Source organism: Vigna unguiculata, chromosome 3, assembly GCF_037176805.1.
Source record: "Vigna unguiculata cultivar grain cowpea cultivar isolate G323 ecotype 2 chromosome 3, ASM3717680v1, whole genome shotgun sequence".
In the NCBI taxonomy this organism is placed as follows: Eukaryota; Viridiplantae; Streptophyta; class Magnoliopsida; order Fabales; family Fabaceae; genus Vigna; species Vigna unguiculata.
The window spans coordinates 45,298,055-45,316,269 of record NC_140794.1 but is presented as its reverse complement, the minus strand read 5'-3'; the positions used below and the strand labels follow the sequence as shown (position 1 = coordinate 45,316,269).

General features: G+C 31.0%; 2 protein-coding genes and 1 long non-coding RNA gene across 3 annotated transcripts; 2 read left to right on the top strand and 1 right to left on the bottom strand.

Moving 5' to 3' along the window:
- Nucleotides 1-1,659: 1,659 nt before the first annotated feature.
- On the bottom strand, nucleotides 1,660-6,145 carry LOC114177515 (uncharacterized). The gene is made up of 2 exons (XM_028062892.2): nucleotides 5,604-6,145; nucleotides 1,660-2,947 (listed from the first exon to the last, which is right to left on the bottom strand). The coding sequence occupies exons 1-2, from the start codon at nucleotides 5,927-5,929 to the stop codon at nucleotides 1,714-1,716; spliced, it is 1,560 nt and encodes a 519-aa protein (XP_027918693.1). The 5' UTR covers nucleotides 5,930-6,145; the 3' UTR covers nucleotides 1,660-1,713.
- Nucleotides 6,146-12,873: 6,728 nt separating this feature from the next.
- On the top strand, nucleotides 12,874-14,713 carry LOC114175918 (uncharacterized). Its single transcript, XR_003602946.2, has 3 exons — nucleotides 12,874-13,049; nucleotides 13,168-13,238; nucleotides 14,379-14,713. It is a non-coding gene; the product is annotated as an uncharacterized LOC114175918 (long non-coding RNA).
- Nucleotides 14,714-15,489: 776 nt separating this feature from the next.
- LOC114176800 (ubiquitin-conjugating enzyme E2-17 kDa-like) lies at nucleotides 15,490-18,215 on the top strand. The gene is made up of 5 exons (XM_028061962.2): nucleotides 15,490-15,639; nucleotides 15,902-15,981; nucleotides 17,147-17,274; nucleotides 17,714-17,818; nucleotides 17,891-18,215. Exons 2-5 carry the CDS (start codon nucleotides 15,912-15,914, stop codon nucleotides 18,032-18,034), a joined length of 447 nt encoding a protein of 148 aa, XP_027917763.1. The 5' UTR covers nucleotides 15,490-15,639; nucleotides 15,902-15,911; the 3' UTR covers nucleotides 18,035-18,215.

The window sequence follows — 18,215 nt, the reverse complement described above, 5'->3', positions numbered from 1 at the left end:
CCTTCTTTAAATTTATTTGAAGGATTTGACTTTGTTTGGAGTAAAATGATTTCTTTGAATGATAAAATTAAGGGCTAAATATGTTTTTGGTCCCTTAACTTGTAGTGAAAATTGAAATTAGTCCAACTTTGAAACTTTAGACTAATTTAGTCTTCTTCTTTAAAAAATCGGTGAATTTAATCCTTTCAACTAAAAATGTCAAATTGATTCTTCAGTTATTTTAATCTCAATTTAATCTTGATTTTTGAAAAATTGGTGCATTTTTGTCCTTTTCAATAAATTTCTTAAAACATATTAAATATTTTTTTATCAAAGTTGAAGTTGTTAATAAGGAATGTTTGCTTTGTTAGTGCAATTAAGATATATCTTAATGTCAATTTTGATGAAAAATCCTTGATCCGCTTTAGAAAATTTAACAAATTATAAGGACCTTTGACCCATACTCACGTAGCTTGACCTTTGATCTGGGCCGACTCATCTTAACTTTTGGCCTAGATCAACTTGTCTTGACCCTCAGACAGGACTGTCTTCTTAACTATCGGTCAGGCCGGATTAACTTGACCTTTGGCATAAGCGGACTCAGTTTGACCTTTAGTGCGAACTCACTCAGCTCAACCTTCGACCCATGCTGCATCTCGACCTTTGGCTGGACCAACTTGTCTCGACTCCTAACCCAAGCTAACTCAACTCAACTTTCATCTAAGCCGAATTGGCTCGACCTTTGACCTAAGCTGACTCAATTCAACCTTTAGCCTGGACTCAATTAGCTCGACTTCGGCCCGAACTAACTCACCTAAACCTTCGACATGAGTTTCATCTAGGCTTGGGCCGTCTAGTCTTGACCTTCAACTTAGATTGACTCGGCTCCACCTTTGACTGAATCATTAACATGAGGAGAATCAACTAAGCCTTTAACTTGAATCGACTTGACTAAGCCTTTAACCCAAGTCGACTTGACTAAGCCCTCAACTTGAGGCGACTTGACTGAACCCTAATCCAAACCGACTTGACTGAGCCTTAATCTTGAAGAGATTCGACATGACCTTCACATGAGAAGTGAAAGGAAGTAAAATTTTAAATTTCTTATATTTTGAAGATATATTTAAAATCCTTCTATTTTATTTATTTAGAATACCTTTAAAAAAATTCAATTTCAATTTCATCTTAATTACTTTATCCAAACAATCATTATAAAAAGTTTAAAATTCTTAGAATAAAAGAAATACCGTTCAAAATTAATGCATTCAAACACAACATGAATGTTTGATTCTTTTAAAAGCGACAATGGTTAGGCTACATGGCTAAATGTAGAAACTGAGGAAAAAAATTGGTTGGAGATGTTTGACTCAATTGAATGATATACTTTCTCACATCACACCTTATATACTCATGGACTACGTTTGCCTTATATAAAAAAGTTGTGATGGTGACATGTTTATACAACACATGTCTCTTGTTATCGTTAAGCTGTAAAATTTCTGATAAAATATGGTTAAGCAAATAACCAAGAACAAAATCAGAGGAGGGGCAACTTGAATGGTCCAAGAACGTTTTGAAGACTTTATGAAGTGGTCCAATATCTCTGACACATTTTGAGAACCCAAAACCAATCCTATTACACGACATTTGCATGCAATTGTAGGAGAGAACAAAAGTGAAGGCAGACAAAATATACAATGTAACAACAACATCGGTTTATTACACGACACACTCTCAAACGCTGATAGATTCCTTGGAATCCAATGCCCTCTCACCACCCTCTTTAGCAGCACCAAAGTCACTCACATTTCCAAAAAGCAGAACCACAATGCCGACAAGGGCACTGCAAAACGCAGCCCCAAAAGCAGTTCTCACACTCCCTGGCACCACTGAACCCACTACGAACCCCCCAAACAACCCAACTCCTCTCACCCAACCATACCAAACACAAAACCCACGTTCTTCACCACATGGAGCAGTCTCCAACATCAACACCCTTCCAAAAGCATGCAACAGTGCACTTGATGTGCCCTGAATGGCCCCAAACACCAGCAAGTGCCCCCATTTCCAGTGACTCTCCCAGAAGTAGAACCCAAAACCAGAACTTACAAGCGACAACAGTAACCCCATGATCTTCATTTTCACAGAATTGGCCTTGATTAGGTGCTGCAGTGGTTGGAATAGTAGTGGCAGGGAAACCAGAGGGAAGAGGAAATAGGTTAACCAGAAATAAAGCAAGTGCACTGGCACAATGCAGAGTTGGCCCACTATGAACAGCACCCCACCAGTGAAAACCCCCATTGTGGTAAACGAGGAGAGAAAAACAGAAACCAAACCTCCAATTGCATTTGGGTATTTGAATATTGTAAAAAGTTGAAACCTTGTGGACAAAATGTTTGGCACAGAAGTGGTTCTGTTTTCTGCTGTGAACACATGCAACAGCCCCACTAGCCATAACAAGCCACAAAATATTGTCACAATCCAGAGACTGATAAACTCACGCTCAATGGGTTCCCTGAGCATGTGGTAAGTGAAGGATGAGACAATGGAGGCACCCAAACAGCCAACAACAGTGGCAAAGAGAGAGATCCAAGTAGAGAGTCCTTGTTTTTTGGAAAATATGGATAGTTTGCTTAATGGTGATGGTGTTGAAAGTTTAGGAGCCATGAGGGCTAAGTGGTGAGTGTGTGTTGCAGTTGAGAGTGTGATTGCAACAACAATGATTGCAATGTAGAGAATGAAGATCTTAGTGGTTTTGAAGAGACCTACAGGGAGACAAAAGAGGACTCCAATGCCTGTTGCTGCAGCTGTGATGAATGTTTGGAAGGAAGCATTGATGTAGAGAGAAATAAAGGCCAGAATTGGAGCAGCTAGGGCAAGACCTCCACCCCATGCCATTGCTGTCCACTCCAAAGAAGAGAAGGTTGAACCGTTCACTGTTATGGTGCGCTCTGTTAGTGTGCTGTACCTGCACCAATTCATGCAAACATTATTACTTCTATAACTAGAATTAATTAGAAGTTATTCCATTATAAATAAGTAAAATAATTATGCTATTATATAAGTGCAAAGTTCTTCTATTATAATATAACTTGAAGACATTTGAATGTTTCAATTGAATAACTCTGTATACAAAATATACCCCTCGCACTTAATTGGGTATTTTTTATAATTGAGTTATCCTATTTTTAAATAAAATAAATGAAATATAACAATCTAAGGAATAAAATATACTAATTATTACATAGACGTTTAAATATTCAAATTATGACACTATAGATTAGTCATTCTTCTTTTCTATGAATTTTACTATCACAAAGAAATAAAAGGATGGATTTGTGCTTTAAATGTTGTTTTTTTTTTTTGTAATCTTTTAAGTGAGACAAGGAGCTAAACATAGAGATTTTTACTTTTTTTTCATCTCACATGTGCCAAAGAGATTTGGAGTGATTTATTTACATTTACAATAATACTCTTGTCTTTACATGAGTGTAAATTTCAGTTGACCATGCTTATGCTTTTGGTTTCGGTGTTTGGTTTTCTTTTGTTCACCTAAAACTACAAAGTGTGGTCATCATTTGTATGCAAAAAGGCTTGTAAGGTTCCAATTTGACTAAAAAGAATTTAATTTTTATGAAAATAAAATAACTAATTATTAATTATTATTATTATTATTATATTAATAATAATAAATAATATTAATAGTAAAAATAATCATAATTAATATTAAATGATAATATTATATTTTTCTTGTATTTCATTCCATTATAATCATAATAGACTTTTCATGTTTAACTAGTTTCATTTTGGGTGTACCTGATTCTACCAATTTCTCCACAACTTTGTTTCATTTTTTTTTCAAATCAAATATATTATAATATTTATTTTTTTCAATTAATAAATATCATTAACATTTTTTAATTATTGCAAAAAAATAAAAATTAATTACAAATTTTCTAATTATCATTTTATAATTCTTTTAACACCAAGGACAATTTGGTAATTTAACTTTTTCATAAATTAAATTTTATTTTTTATTAGTCACATCCATCTAATCTTTCACAAACTTTCACAAAATTTGCTCTCAAATTTACTCCACTATCATCTCCAAATCCCTTAAAAAGAACAACATAATTTTCATCTTCAAATTCATTCAAATCAATCTTCTCCCTCTCCCTCGAACCCTTTCACTCAAAAGAACACGCCCTTAAACTTTTTTAGATATGCTAAACTTCTTTACTATTCTTATTATTTTGTTATGTTAAATAAGCTCACTAACTTAATTGATTTTTAAAAAATTATATAGCATCACATTTTTATTTTTAAAAATATTATTAACACTTTCATTATTACATAATTTTAAAAATAAATGAGTAATGTACTATAATCAATAAAACCATAAATAAATATTAACAATAGAATTTTGATTAATAAAAATAATAACATAACATTATTTAAGTATGTCCTTGAACTTTGATTCAAAATTAGAATTCGTTCATGTCCGAAACTTCGAAACATTTTAGTCCCTAAACTTTAGAAATAAATGAATATAGTCTTTTTAACTCAATTATGTTAACTTTTGACCTGTCGAACACATTTTGTCAGCAGATATTGAATCGAAAATGTGTCAAACAATTTAAATAACTTTAATACTAACATGAAAAGTGTTCAACACGTCAACAAAATTTAACATAATTAGGTTAAAAGAACTATATTTATTAATTTTTAAAGTTTAAGGACCAAAATATATAAAAATTTTAAACAGACGAATTTCAATTTTGGATCAAAATTCAGGAACTAAAAACGTACTTAACCCCTTTATATTAATATCAAATCAAATTATAATTGATAAAGATACGGTAAATTGTGTATTTTTATATATTTAAGAGCTAGCTAACCGGTAATAAGTATTTTTAAAGCCATGAAAAAGAAATTGGGTAGTAAAAATATTTTAAAAAAGTTAGAAGAAGATTGTTTTTATTTAAAAAAGAGAGAGATAGAGAGAAAAAAACTTGCTTTATCTCCCCCACGTTCCCTTTTCCCGTATTCTCTTTTAAACTTCAACAAATGAAAAATGTGAACATTTTAACTTTATTTTTAATTTTTGTTTTGAAATAAATTTTAAATGATAAAATTAGATTATATATAATGACAAAATTATTTGTACTCTAAATATATATTGTTTTACTAATATCCCTTACTCGTGGCACTATTAGTAATAATATTAGGAAGGAAAATTATGTTTTTGTTGCTCAACGTAGGTAGAAAATTTAAGGAGCATGCACAGTTAGTTAATAGTATACGAAGAGTGTAACCTAAGTGAAGTGGAATCCTAACTATTGTTGAGTAGAAAAAACGATGAAGTGTGAAAGCAGACACCATTATTCATCACCATGCACCAACAATCAAAGAGCACTATGATGAGAACCTGTGCTTCCTTCATCACCATGTCCATTTTCAATGAAACAAAACCCTTTTTACCAAATTTCAAACTCATGGCTGCTTCCACCACTTCATCATCAATCATTTATCTACTTTCCTATTATGCCAACATGTAATAAAGAGGACTCTTAACAAAAACTTCATCAAACAAGTGAGATTCATTAAAGCATGAGTGTACTTACAGGTTAATTTCCTTTTCTGCACAGACCACACCCTGGTGGTTCTTGAACCACTCCTGAACAGGGTCCATTGGAAGGTGCTGTAACTGACTAATAATGAGAGGAAAAACCACAGGGATGAGAACAGTTTGAACAAAGTAAGAGCAGAACTCATACAGATACCATCCCCAAACCTCAAACCTTGATGCCTCATCTCCAATAACTTCTTCATTGGCGTAACTATAATTGGAACTTCTCATAGACCTAGTTTCTATGCTGTTCCCATTTGGAGGTGCAAGAACTGATGATGCTTGCCCTAGGGCACCTCCACCTTCAGTGTCCGATTCCATCGTTGTTGAGAACAAAGAGAGAACAACGGAAGAGGGTGTTTTAAGAATGGTCACAGTAACATAGGAAGTGTAAGTGTTTGATGCAAACACAGCTGGTTAACGAAAGTTTCGAGGGTGCAGAAAATTACCTTGTAAAGTGCACCCATATATATGTATATGAATAGTATTGTGCCTGTTTTTCTCTTCATTTTGTTTGTTGTGGTAAGTGCTAATGAGATTTGCCGACTCTTGGTGTTCAATGATTTGGAAGATGAGTTGCGTGGAATTTCCGTTACTTTATTAATGCTTAAACAAATAGTTGCATTCTGAAATTTTTCTTGTTCCTCACATAGATTCCACTGTTAGTTTAGCTCATGGTTTTCTTTTTATCATTTCACAAGAAACAAAATGTAACCACATAACAAGAGGAATATATATATATATATATATATATATATATATATATATATATATATATATATATATATATATATATATATATATGAAATGTGCTTAGTTGGAAACAACTGTTCCTTATTATTAGGCTTTAAAACATTCTTCTACAAGTGAATGATTGGTTTGTCCAACTTGTTATTATATACTTCACTGATTTCGAGCACATTTGTTCTTTTCCCTTTTAATCTTTACCAATTGATTATAACTTGTAATAATTTATTCAACATGCATAAAACTAAACTTCACAAAATATTCCTACGAGTGAAATTGAGTTCGGATAACTTAATCAAATCATGAAATCTTGTGTGCGAAAAAAGTAAACATGATTGAGAATGGTAAATAAATAAAATTTAATTATAGTAAATAGTGGGGATACTTTCTTCTCTAATATATAATGGTAAAATTAGCTTCAAACCACTATAATATAAATGAGAAATGTTGATGACATGTCATATCATATTAGTTGTAGTGGAGTGGAATAGTTGATAAAAAGATGTTGTTGAAACATTTTGGTAATTACATATAACATACATATTATTATTAGTTGTAATAGAAATTAACATTTTTTGGAAGTCTACATCAATTAGAGATAAAACGACTTTATCATATATAAATAGGTACAAACTTCACTTTTTAAGTTAATTTTGTGAGTTGAATTAAACTTAAAGTTTATTTATTAATATGGTATTAAAGTTGTAGATTAGATTATTCCAATGAGAACGTGTTATTTTGTTGGGTCTATTAAACCATTTATCATTATGGAACCATTTATTGTATGATCTCATGCTCAATATGTATATGTCTCGATATGAGTGGGTGGTTGAACATCCCACGTCCACTAGAGATAAGTTAAACTTAGAATTAAAGTACATTTTTTTAACAAATTGTATTATTACACTTGGTTCCTATAATTGATGCGATATTTATCTCAGAATATCAATGAAAAAACGCATCTTTCTTCACTTTTAACAACATTATTCTTTTTGGTTTTTCACTGTCATTGTACCCACCAATGGCGGATCTTGACTAAAAGTGTCGGAGGGGCCAAAGTAATATAATTTTGAAATTATTAAATTCGATCATTAGTATAATACTTCAAAAAATGACTTCTCTAACTGAACATTTTTTATCATTAGTATAATGCTTTAAAATATGTGAAGATGTAGAATCTATCTTGTTTTAGTTAATAATTTTCTTTTCATCACTCTTAAAGGATTAATTTATTCTTTCATTCTTTATCAACATACTTTTTTTAAAATAATACTAAAAAATAATTGATCATAATCTAATAAAAAATTGAGATATGTAATTATTAAAAGAAAAACATATTCATTATTCTTAATACATAATACACTATTATTTTTTCTACATTCATAAAAAAAATACAAAAAGCTCATTAGATAAAAAATAATAATGTTTTCATTATCAAATAAGACAAAAAGACATGAAAGGAAGAGGATAAATGAGAAATATAATGAGTTTATGTCTAACTTTTTTCTTCTTTAAAAACAAAAAGAAGACATATGAGAGTGGGAAATTATTACAATTTGTGAAAAACTAAAAAGACAATGAAAAGGAAAATAAAAATTAAGTTAATAAATATTTGGTTTAATTATTCTTTTGATTCATGCTTTCGTTTAAAAATGTTAAGTTGGTCCTTCAATTTTTTTTTAGTCTCAATTTGGTCCCAATTTTTGAAAAACTGATCGTATGTTAATATAAATGATTTGCTTTGTTGGTAAAATTAACTTAATCCTACTATTAATTTTTAGATAAAATCAGGGGTCAAAAGAATAATTAAACCTAAATATTTTTATTTTTTATTATATTTAATTTTATATTTTTTTATGTATTTACATTAAATGTTATGTTTAAATAAAAGAAATAAAAAATAAATTTTTATTTTTGTTAATTTCTAATATATATTATCTATAATTTAAAAAAATTAATATATTTTAAATATATTTTTAAATTATATATATATATATGTAAAAAAAATAAAAAATAAAAATCTTGGGGGCCGGGGCTCCTCCCTGCCCCAAATAGCTCCGCCACTGGTACCCACCATGATTCAACCATCACGAGACCTTCTACCAATCCTAGCATACCCTTTCACCATCACTGTAAAATAGTTTTTTATATTAGTTACTTGGATATTCCATGTAGATATAAGTAATGAAAAAAAATGATTTAATTTACATTAGTTATATTGCATGATGTAAAAAGACTATTATGTTAGTTGTGATCATGGACAGGTTTATAAATAAATAAAAAAGTTAGATATGATTTTGGTTCCTTAACTTTCAGTGAATTTTGAAATTAGTTCATTTTAAAATTTTAGACTAATTTAGGCTTTTATCTCTCGAAATACGTGAATTTAGTTCTTTTAATCAAATTTTGTTAAATTTATTTAATATTTTAAGTGTGTTTTATAATAGTATTTGACTTAACATTAAAGCAAAAATGTGTCAAACACTATAAACAACTCAAATACAATCCTGAAATGCGTATGAAACATCAAATAAATCTAATAAAATTTGACTAAAAGGACTAAATCATATATTTCGAGAGGTGGATGACTAAATTGGTCCAAAATTTTAAAATAAATTAATTTTAAAATTCACTAAAAGTTAAGAGACAAAAAACATATATATAACCTATAAAAAAATTACACATCACCCAAAATTCAACTAACATACAAAATAAATTAAAAAAAGTTAAATTTTTTACGACGATTTAGGTAACAAATAGCGTAAAATATCTGGATTTTTTAAAAAAAAATTTTTGTGTACCATAAACCCAAAATCTATCCTGCAATACATAATTTCGGAATATACAATTTTTAACAACTATAATAACTAAATTGTTTATTTCTACCTAAACTACCAAATAATCTTAAGAAGATAAATTGTTCATTTTTATCCTATCTACAACATTCAGCATTGGACAATCCAATTGGATCTTGAAACTGAAAACATATAAAATATATAAACGATCCATTGTCATAAAAAACACTAAACTTAATATGAATATATTTATTATCTAATGACTCATATACAATACGTAATGTAAATTATCTTATTTATTATATTAAAATGTTAAAGAAATCATAAAATTATTTAAAATACATCAATTTAACATAAATGTATTTTGAACTTATCAAGTCTTACTACAAAATGCTTATGTGCTTGATTATTAGAGATGCAAAACTAATTGAACTGAAACATGTTTTAAAACTTTTAACCATAATCCCTACAATTGTAACAATAAAAATTAATTTTAAGATTAGAATTTCCATAATCGTGTATTTATTTTTTAGGGTAATTTTTTTTATCATGTAAAATATATTACAAACAAATAGCAACAAACTGTCTAATCAAAAGTAATATATATTATAACAGTATATATAAAATAGGATAATATAAACTTTGACCTATTTTTTTTCTAATATATCATTTAATCATTCTTAAATTATCATATCATACTACTATAAAAATAAAAATAAATAATAAAATAGTAATTAAAATGATAGATTAAAATTGATAAAAATATTATTATTCTATAAAACAGACACAGAAAGAAAAGTTATGATTATCCTATAAAACAGACGTAAAAAAAAGTAGATATCCTTTTGGTGTATAACTAACGAGGCAAGGCCGCTTTGGCATGACTCAAGAAGCAACGTCAGTGATGGTGTAGGCAACGGGGAGTGAGGGTGATTGCGACTGGCCATTGTGGTTGAAAAGCGATTGTGTGACGTACTTTACTAATATACTCTGAATTTTAATTTAATTATAATCTGAAAGTAAATTATTTTTATTGAATGTTGATAAATGTAAAATATGAAATATATATATATATATAATCCATACTCACATATTAAAATTTTTATATTTTATTTTCTTATATCTTTTAGAGAGGAAAGATGAATTTTTTACTATTTCTTACTTATATATTTATTTTATCTTACATAATTGGTGGTAATATATTAATTAAGGGATAAATATGTATTTGGAAAGATAGGTATAAAGTGATAACTATAAGTCTTTTAAAAATAATTAGGACTTTTGTACTGACTTGAAAGATAGGTTGATAGGTCTTAAGTAACTGAAATGTCAAGAACGTTTTTATTATAACTTGTATTTGGAAAGATTGTGATAATCATAATAAGTAAATAGATTTGGATAATATTTAAGTAGTTCACTTTTGTATTTTTTTTTTTTATATTAGACTTGTTGAAAGCATTAATGAGTAAATTGAATCAAGGAGACAGATAAGCAAATTGGTATACAAAGGTGAATAAGAGAGGTGTCAAGAAAAAATAAGATTAATAAGAGAAATCAAGCAGAGAACATTGTTGAGACATATGGGAGAAGAGTCATCAAGACAAAGAATGAAGCTAAGTCAAGATAGAATTTATATGCAATAATTGGTATAAAATGTGGAATCAAGGAGAGCATTTGGCATTACATAGGTAGTTTATTAGAGTTACTTCAAATTATGTAATATTTGTCCTTTTATTTTCTTGTGTCAAGTAACTAATAGAAAAAAGAGGGAAATCATAAATAGATAATTAAAATGTATATAATGGGTGACAAAGTTGTTGTGAAGATCTCAAAATTAACAAATAAACAAACGGAAACAAAACTCATCAAATCTTTACTAAATAAATAATATATAAAATAATAAAATGTATAAAAGAGAGGAAGGAAGAACCAACAAACACCAAAACTTTTTTAAGGTATGAAAACTTCACTATGGAAGAAAAGTCCACGAGACCTAGTATAGTAAAATCTTTTACTACTAATAATTAATGGGTAGACCACAAGTTCTCTTGGAGATTTCAAGGACACTTATTTCTTCTTCTTCACTCTCTCTAATGGCTTCTTTTCTTTTCTCACTAGAGGCCCTCACAATTTTTTCCTTTTTCTGTACTTACTCTGTTAACAAAACTGATGATGCAAGAGTTATATATCTTAAATTGCATAATGAAATGAGAGTTCATAAAAAATATCTCCTTTTTATTTTTCTTAATTAAACGAGTGTGGGTCCAATAAATTAGTGATCCACCTGACAAATATGAATGTAATTTCAAATAGTTTGACAACTTAAAAAAAAATGTTATTCATTGTTGATTGTACAAATTTGAGTCACCACTTTCATTGATCTACTTTACAAGTTCATGTTCTACCATGATTAATATATTTTACAAGTTCATGTTCTACCTTGGTAATTTACTTTTTTTGTAATTTATAATGTTTCAAAAGCTTCACCTCCGCTTTCTTCTTCATATATCATTTCTCATTTTGCCTTTTCATTCATCCGTCATCCCACCTTTTAAAAAACAAAAACACTCAGAGATAATTGTTGGAAAAAAAATGCATGAACTATTGATTAAAATCTATATTAAAAGATAAGATATTTATAAATCATAATATGAATGGATTATTCGTTAATTTCATTTTAACAATGGATACATATACATTCAAGCACCCTAAATGAAAAACACATAAATTTGCTAACCCATTGTAAACGAATCATTGTCATGTGGATTTGGTTCATTGAGTAATATTGTTAAAAACGTCCAACCAAAAAATCTTCAACAAACAAAGCTTAATTAATAATTTAGTTCATATATTTAGATTTATATATATATATATATATATATATATATATATATATATATATATATATATATATATATTTAATTCATTAAATATATTCTCTTAGGTTAAATTCTCATTAACGCCATTTAAAATGTGTTATGTGTCAAAAATATGGATACTTTTTTTCTCCGGCCACCTTCCTCCACCCAGCCTGGCAAGCACTTTTGTTTCCTCTCGTTCTCCGCAACAATAAATTCTAACGGGGACTGTGTTGAGAGGGGATTTGGAATTGGAATGCGAACCATGTTAAGTGAAGCGTGGACTGTGTTCAGAAGGGGTTTAAGAAGGAAAAAACATTCAATTCAATTACAGTTAGTAAAATGAAGATATTGAATTTAATTCATTTATGAATTTTTTGGTTTTACATTTTCTTTAAGAATCATCTCTTAATAAAGAAATATAATTAAAAATAAGAATTTATTTATTTATCCATCTATTTCTTTTATAGGCATGTAACAATTTATTTTCACTTTCAGCATCAATTACATTTATAGCATACGACTAATTATCCAAAAGTATCTTTTCTTTTAATTAGTTTTTTAGCAGGAAACAAAAGAAGAAAGACATTATGATTGTTCAAATTAAAAATAAAAAGTACATATTTTGGTTAATAAATTTGTAGATAGCTTTTTATGCATAGTTGAGTAGTATAAAATAAGCAATTTTATCATGAGAAAGAAAATTGTGCACAATAATATTAGATTGATACTAATTACAGAGGAATTCTCTCAACACCAAAAAAAAAAAAGAAAAAGGTTTTATATTTTATTTTTGACAAACAAAATACGTGTAATGTAAGCCCCTTTTTCAGTACTATAGAGTTTTGGTCCTGGTCTTTTCGGAGGCTCAAGGCCAGCCCTTCCGTAGGATCCTATACCCCCTTTTCAGCTCATTCTGTGCCTTGTCTCCTTTACAGAAGCAGGTTCCCCTCCCTCAAATAGTCTGTCCTTCAGCAAGGTTCTGTTAGGGCACGTATCATCTCCCATCTCCAAGCTAGCCTAACCCATCTGGTACTCCTGGTAAGTCAAACTCTGGAGCTTCAATTTAGTTCTTCCCCTTTTCTTCGCTGTTGAGCGCTTTGGGTATATTAGGGTTCGATCTTCTAACCCTGTTTTGGCCTGGATCTTCATGTTTCAGCTCTACTCTTGTCCTTGTAGCTGCGATACCCCATAGCTAGAGTTGGTTGCTTTTGGTACTCCAAAACAGAGGTAAGGGGATCTAGGTTTTCCGTCTCTTTTTGTTGCATGTGCTTGTTTCCACTATTGTTATGCATGAAATGACTGGAGGATGCGTGTATTTGTGTAAGATGGAGTTAAAATACTTGACGTGGTTTGTTTCTGGGGTTACAGGCGTGGAATAGTGGGGGAGATCTGGTATTCTCGCCCAAGCGAGCTCGTCTCGCCTAGGCGAGAATATCAGAGGCTCGCCTAAGGTTCTGCCTCGAACGCTTGCCTAGGCGACCAATTCGCGTTATGAGCGACGCCCTGTCTCGCTCAGGCGAGAAGGCCTCGCCTGAGCGAGAGTTCGTGAAACCCTTATGTTGCATGTCTCGCCTGGGCGAGAGCCCGCTGTTTGAGTGAGGCCAGTCCCTCGCCTGAGCGAGTTCGTGAGTGTGTGCACTGTTTTACTGACTATTTGGATAATTTTTTGCATGTATTGTCTGGATTATTCTTCCTAAATATGATGTATGTGAATATGCTTGGGTGTTTGGATTTTATGGACGAGATTGGTATGTTTGGTGTGAGTGATGGCATGGAATTGCACATGATTATTGGGTGAAATGAGAATTTGATGTATGAAATGAAAGTGGTGGTTGTGGTATGAGAGACATGAAATGTGTATGTGCTAGGCATAATTCCATGAGGCTCATGGGGAGACCTCATGGTGGTGTGTAGTGTATATATTAAGATATGGATTCAAGTAAGGATCGCATCCCGAAACTCTGAAGGGTCAGTGAGTCTCAGGTAGAGCAAACTGACCCAAGTGGTGAGAGTAGCGGGAGACCTTAGTCTTTGGCAGGATAATGGCTTTAGATGCTTGAAGGTTAACCTTGTGCGTGGTAGGGTGAAACCCATTGGCAATGGCTCTGCAGAGCATTAGAGGCCACCACAAGTGCAAGCGTCCAGTGAATCCGATCTTAGTATATGTATCCGGATAATTGAGTCATAGTGTCCTGCTTGTTTGCTATAACATGATGTTCTGTGCCTGTTGTGTTGTATGTTAAGGAATGTTTAAGTACTTGTCCGTTGTATCATGATAAGATTAAATTACACTAGCTTACCCTTGCATTTCTGTTTATGTTCCTGTTGTGTTTTCTCTTTTGCGATGATCACCTTTGGTGGGAGCAGATGGAGGAAATTCTGGGAGTAGGCCCGGTGGTAGCAGTGGTGCAGCTTAGGGGATCTGTCTGTGTGACTCTCAGGATCAGTTTATGGCCCTAAGTGCCTTTTTGAAATCTCATGCTCTAGAGGAGCATCGCCTATTGTGAAACTGTTAACTTTCTCTTAGGTTGTTTATGGCATAGTGGTATGCCTAAATTTGTTTTCACAGTATACTTCTGGATGACTGTAACAGTTATCCTTTTATACGTTTATGTCCATCTGAGTGTTTCTAGTTACTGTAATTTTGTGATGCTTTATTTAATAGTTTAATCTATTGAGAATGGGACGTCACATGTGATATTTCACTTTTATTTTTGTTGTGATTGTAATGTACATAACGTGAAGTATTGTTTTAAACTGTCACAATCTAATGTGGAACCTTTTTTCTTAATTATTTATACTTAATTCATTCACACAAAACTAAACACTCTCACTAAGATAACTCATAGCACGAAAAACACAAAAATGTTATGAATACATCAGAAGCGAAAATATTTCCATTTAATTGATCAACTAAGTAGTTTTTTTATATGCTTGATATTTAAAGATAACAATAAATTTTGATTAATTTGAAACAAAATAAATAAACTCAATCAAAGAAATACAAATCTCATTGAAAGTATTTTCTTTAGTAATTCAAAATATTTTCTTTGTAGTTTATGAAAAAGTAAACCTCTCATATAATATAACCAACATGTTTTGACAATGAATGTTGTGGATTAAACGTGCACTATTGAGAAACACTAAATTAAAGCATGTTATACACTACAGTTTCATAATTTGAAAATTGACTCTGTTCTAATTCTGAATTTTAAAAAAGTAATTTAAAATTTTAAAAACACCTTTTTCTTGAACTTTTTTTCATGGAATAAGTGATCTATAAAATAATTTGGATGATAACAATTAACAGTTGAAACAAAATTGATAAAAAGCATTTTGATTATAATCAGTTATGCATACAATCAATGGTTAAAATAATCTGAGTTTCAGGTTTATTTTAAAATAAACGTATTTTAAAATAATATTTTGTTTTATAGTATAAAAAATAAAAAATAAAAAGAAGAATGGTAGGAGTGCCAGGTAACCCTGTGCGTGGCAAGAAGGGAAGGGCACAGAGCTCGGTTTTTGAGCTCTAAATTTCTAACCTTTCACATTCTCTCTTCTTCTATTTTCTTCCTTTCTTTCCAACTCCACAACACTCAAACCCCAAACCCTAGCACACCTCAAGGTCTGTCAAATTCTCTCTTTTCCATTTCCAACTCTCACTTCTCTGCTTTCATATTTCGCTTCTTATTCAAAATTACATGCATCCCATCATCGGTTTCTATTTTAATTTTTCATTCTCATCTGATTTTTTTCCTCCTAATGTATTTTCTAATTGTGATAAATAGTAGTGAAGATATTTCCAAGTGCATGAATATTTGGATATATGGGTGCATGTATATGTGTGTGTGCTTATGTATAAATAAATGCAATTTTGAATGTGACAGCGTTGATCAGATGGCCACCAAACGAATCAACAAGGAATTGAAGGACCTGCAGAAAGATCCTCCTGCATCCTGCAGTGCTGGTATGTTTCTCTGCTCTTTTGCGCTACGTAGTTTCGTTTAAAAAAAAATGTTTTTGGCCAAGTTTATAGACTAAGGTTTTCCAAGTTATGGCTTTAGTTGTGGTTTCAGTGTTGATCAGCAATTTTCGGTGGTTTCAAAAGTTTTGAAATTGGGATAGAAATTACACTTTTTGCGGACTGCTATTTAGAAAAGGTCTATAGCACCATTTTTAAGGTTTTTGGTCGCAAAGTTAAGGTTTTTGGTGTCTGCCTCAGTAATTGGGGCCGCATTTCCGACAGTAATGTTTATAATAATCCACAATTTGTCTATACTAATTTTCAATGCGATGGTTGATTATTCGTGTTAGATATTTTTGGTGTCAGCCCACAATGGTGACCAAATTGGCCATATATGTCTGCTACTTCCGTGAATATCCAAGAGCATGAAAAAACAATCCTTGTGACATCAATTTAAAACCTTGAACAAATGTTGGTTGATATTGCTCTGTAATGAACTTTGTTATGTTCTTTATTTATTTTAGTATTGCTTGACGGCTTTTTTTATGATTACTCTGTTTTGTGCACGCCAGAGACTGTATGCACTTTTAGGGTTTTTTTTTTTTTTTTTTTTTGTTGCTAGTTATCACTATCATTCATCAAAGTCTGTAGAATATAAAACCTTGAACTAATGTTGGATGATATTGCTCTGTGATGAATTTTGTTATGTTCTTTATTTATTTTTTTAGTACTGCTTGACGGCTTTTTTTATGATTACTCTGTTTTGTGCATGCCAGAGACTGTATGCACTTTTAGGTTTTTTTTTTTGTGTGTGTTGCTAGTTATCACAATCATTCATCAAAGTCTGTAGAATATAGCCGTATCCACTTTTAGGGTTTTTTATTTTTTTTGTTGCTAGTTATCACAATTATTCATCAAAGTCTTTAGAATGTAGCCGACAGTGTGACTCTTCTGCTAATTCTGCTAGTAAAATAGAAAATTTTGAAGACTTCATCCCAGGTTATGCATCAATTGTTTTTGTGGGTAAATAAATAAAATAATGCCATGGTATGGTAGTAGTGAGGAACCAAGGTAGGACCCCAATTATTCTCGTTTGCTTAAAACCTGTCAGAACTTTTGGACTGTTCTAGCTCTGTCAGTGTCTGAATAATTGAACTTTTATATGCAGGTCCAGTGGCTGATGACATGTTCCATTGGCAAGCTACAATTATGGGCCCTGCTGATAGCCCATTTGCTGGAGGTGTATTTCTTGTGTCAATTCACTTCCCTCCTGATTATCCTTTCAAACCACCCAAGGTAAATCAAACCTCTACTATACTCTATTCACAATTCTGTTATGTATATGGCTATATGTATGCATGCACTGGGACTGGTTTTTCTTGTGCTAACTATGACTTCTTCTTTTTTGTATGAAGAGTTTCAATTTCATTAGACTTTTGCATTGATGTGCTGTAAATGACTGAATTTAATTTAAGTTTATATAAAGGACCAAGCAAGGCAATAATGTATCTGATTGTAGTGGATTTAACTATTTGTTGTGGACTTGCAGAGTAATGTATCTGATTTATTCATTAGATGATTGGTTGATGACTCTTGTTTAATTTTGTTATATTTTTTAATCGTTATCAGTTAAAGAAATGGCTAGTTGTGAGTAGAGAAATTCAAGGATTTTAGACATAATCAGTTCCAAATGCAAGTTTTTTCATTAATACGTATTCATTATCTGTTGGTTAAGGTTTCATTCCGGACAAAGGTTTTCCATCCTAATATCAACAGTAATGGTAGTATCTGCCTAGACATTCTCAAAGAGCAGTGGAGCCCTGCCCTCACAATATCCAAGGTAATCTATCTGATAATTTCTTTTTTTAATTTTCTTGGTAGTGATATACTAAAAATGTTAAAAAAATTGTAGGTCCTTTTGTCTATATGTTCTCTGCTGACAGATCCCAACCCAGATGATCCTCTGGTGCCTGAGATTGCTCATATGTACAAAACTGATAGACCCAAGTATGAGGCCACTGCCCGGTCATGGACTCAAAAATATGCCATGGGCTAAGTCATTGCTTCATCTGCTACTTCATATTTTTATTGTTCTCTTCCGTAGTTAATTTCCTTACTTTCTACACTCTAGTAAATAAATAGTGTTGAATTGATTTTAAACAAGTATGATATGTATGTACTCTGTTCTATGCAAGTCCTTTGAACTTTAAAATTTAAAAAAGGAAGTTTCAGATGCA

Coding starts and splice junctions, on each gene's coding strand:
- LOC114177515 (XM_028062892.2), bottom strand. CDS start 5,929: ATGGAATCGGACACTGAAGGTGGAGGTGCCCTAGGGCAAGCATCATCA. Junction 2,948..5,603: donor GCAGAAAAGGAAATTAACCT/GTAAGTACACTC, acceptor GAATTGGTGCAG/GTACAGCACACTAACAGAGC.
- LOC114176800 (XM_028061962.2), top strand. CDS start 15,912: ATGGCCACCAAACGAATCAACAAGGAATTGAAGGACCTGCAGAAAGAT. Junction 15,982..17,146: donor TCCTGCATCCTGCAGTGCTG/GTATGTTTCTCT, acceptor TTTTATATGCAG/GTCCAGTGGCTGATGACATG. Junction 17,819..17,890: donor CTGCCCTCACAATATCCAAG/GTAATCTATCTG, acceptor AAAAAATTGTAG/GTCCTTTTGTCTATATGTTC.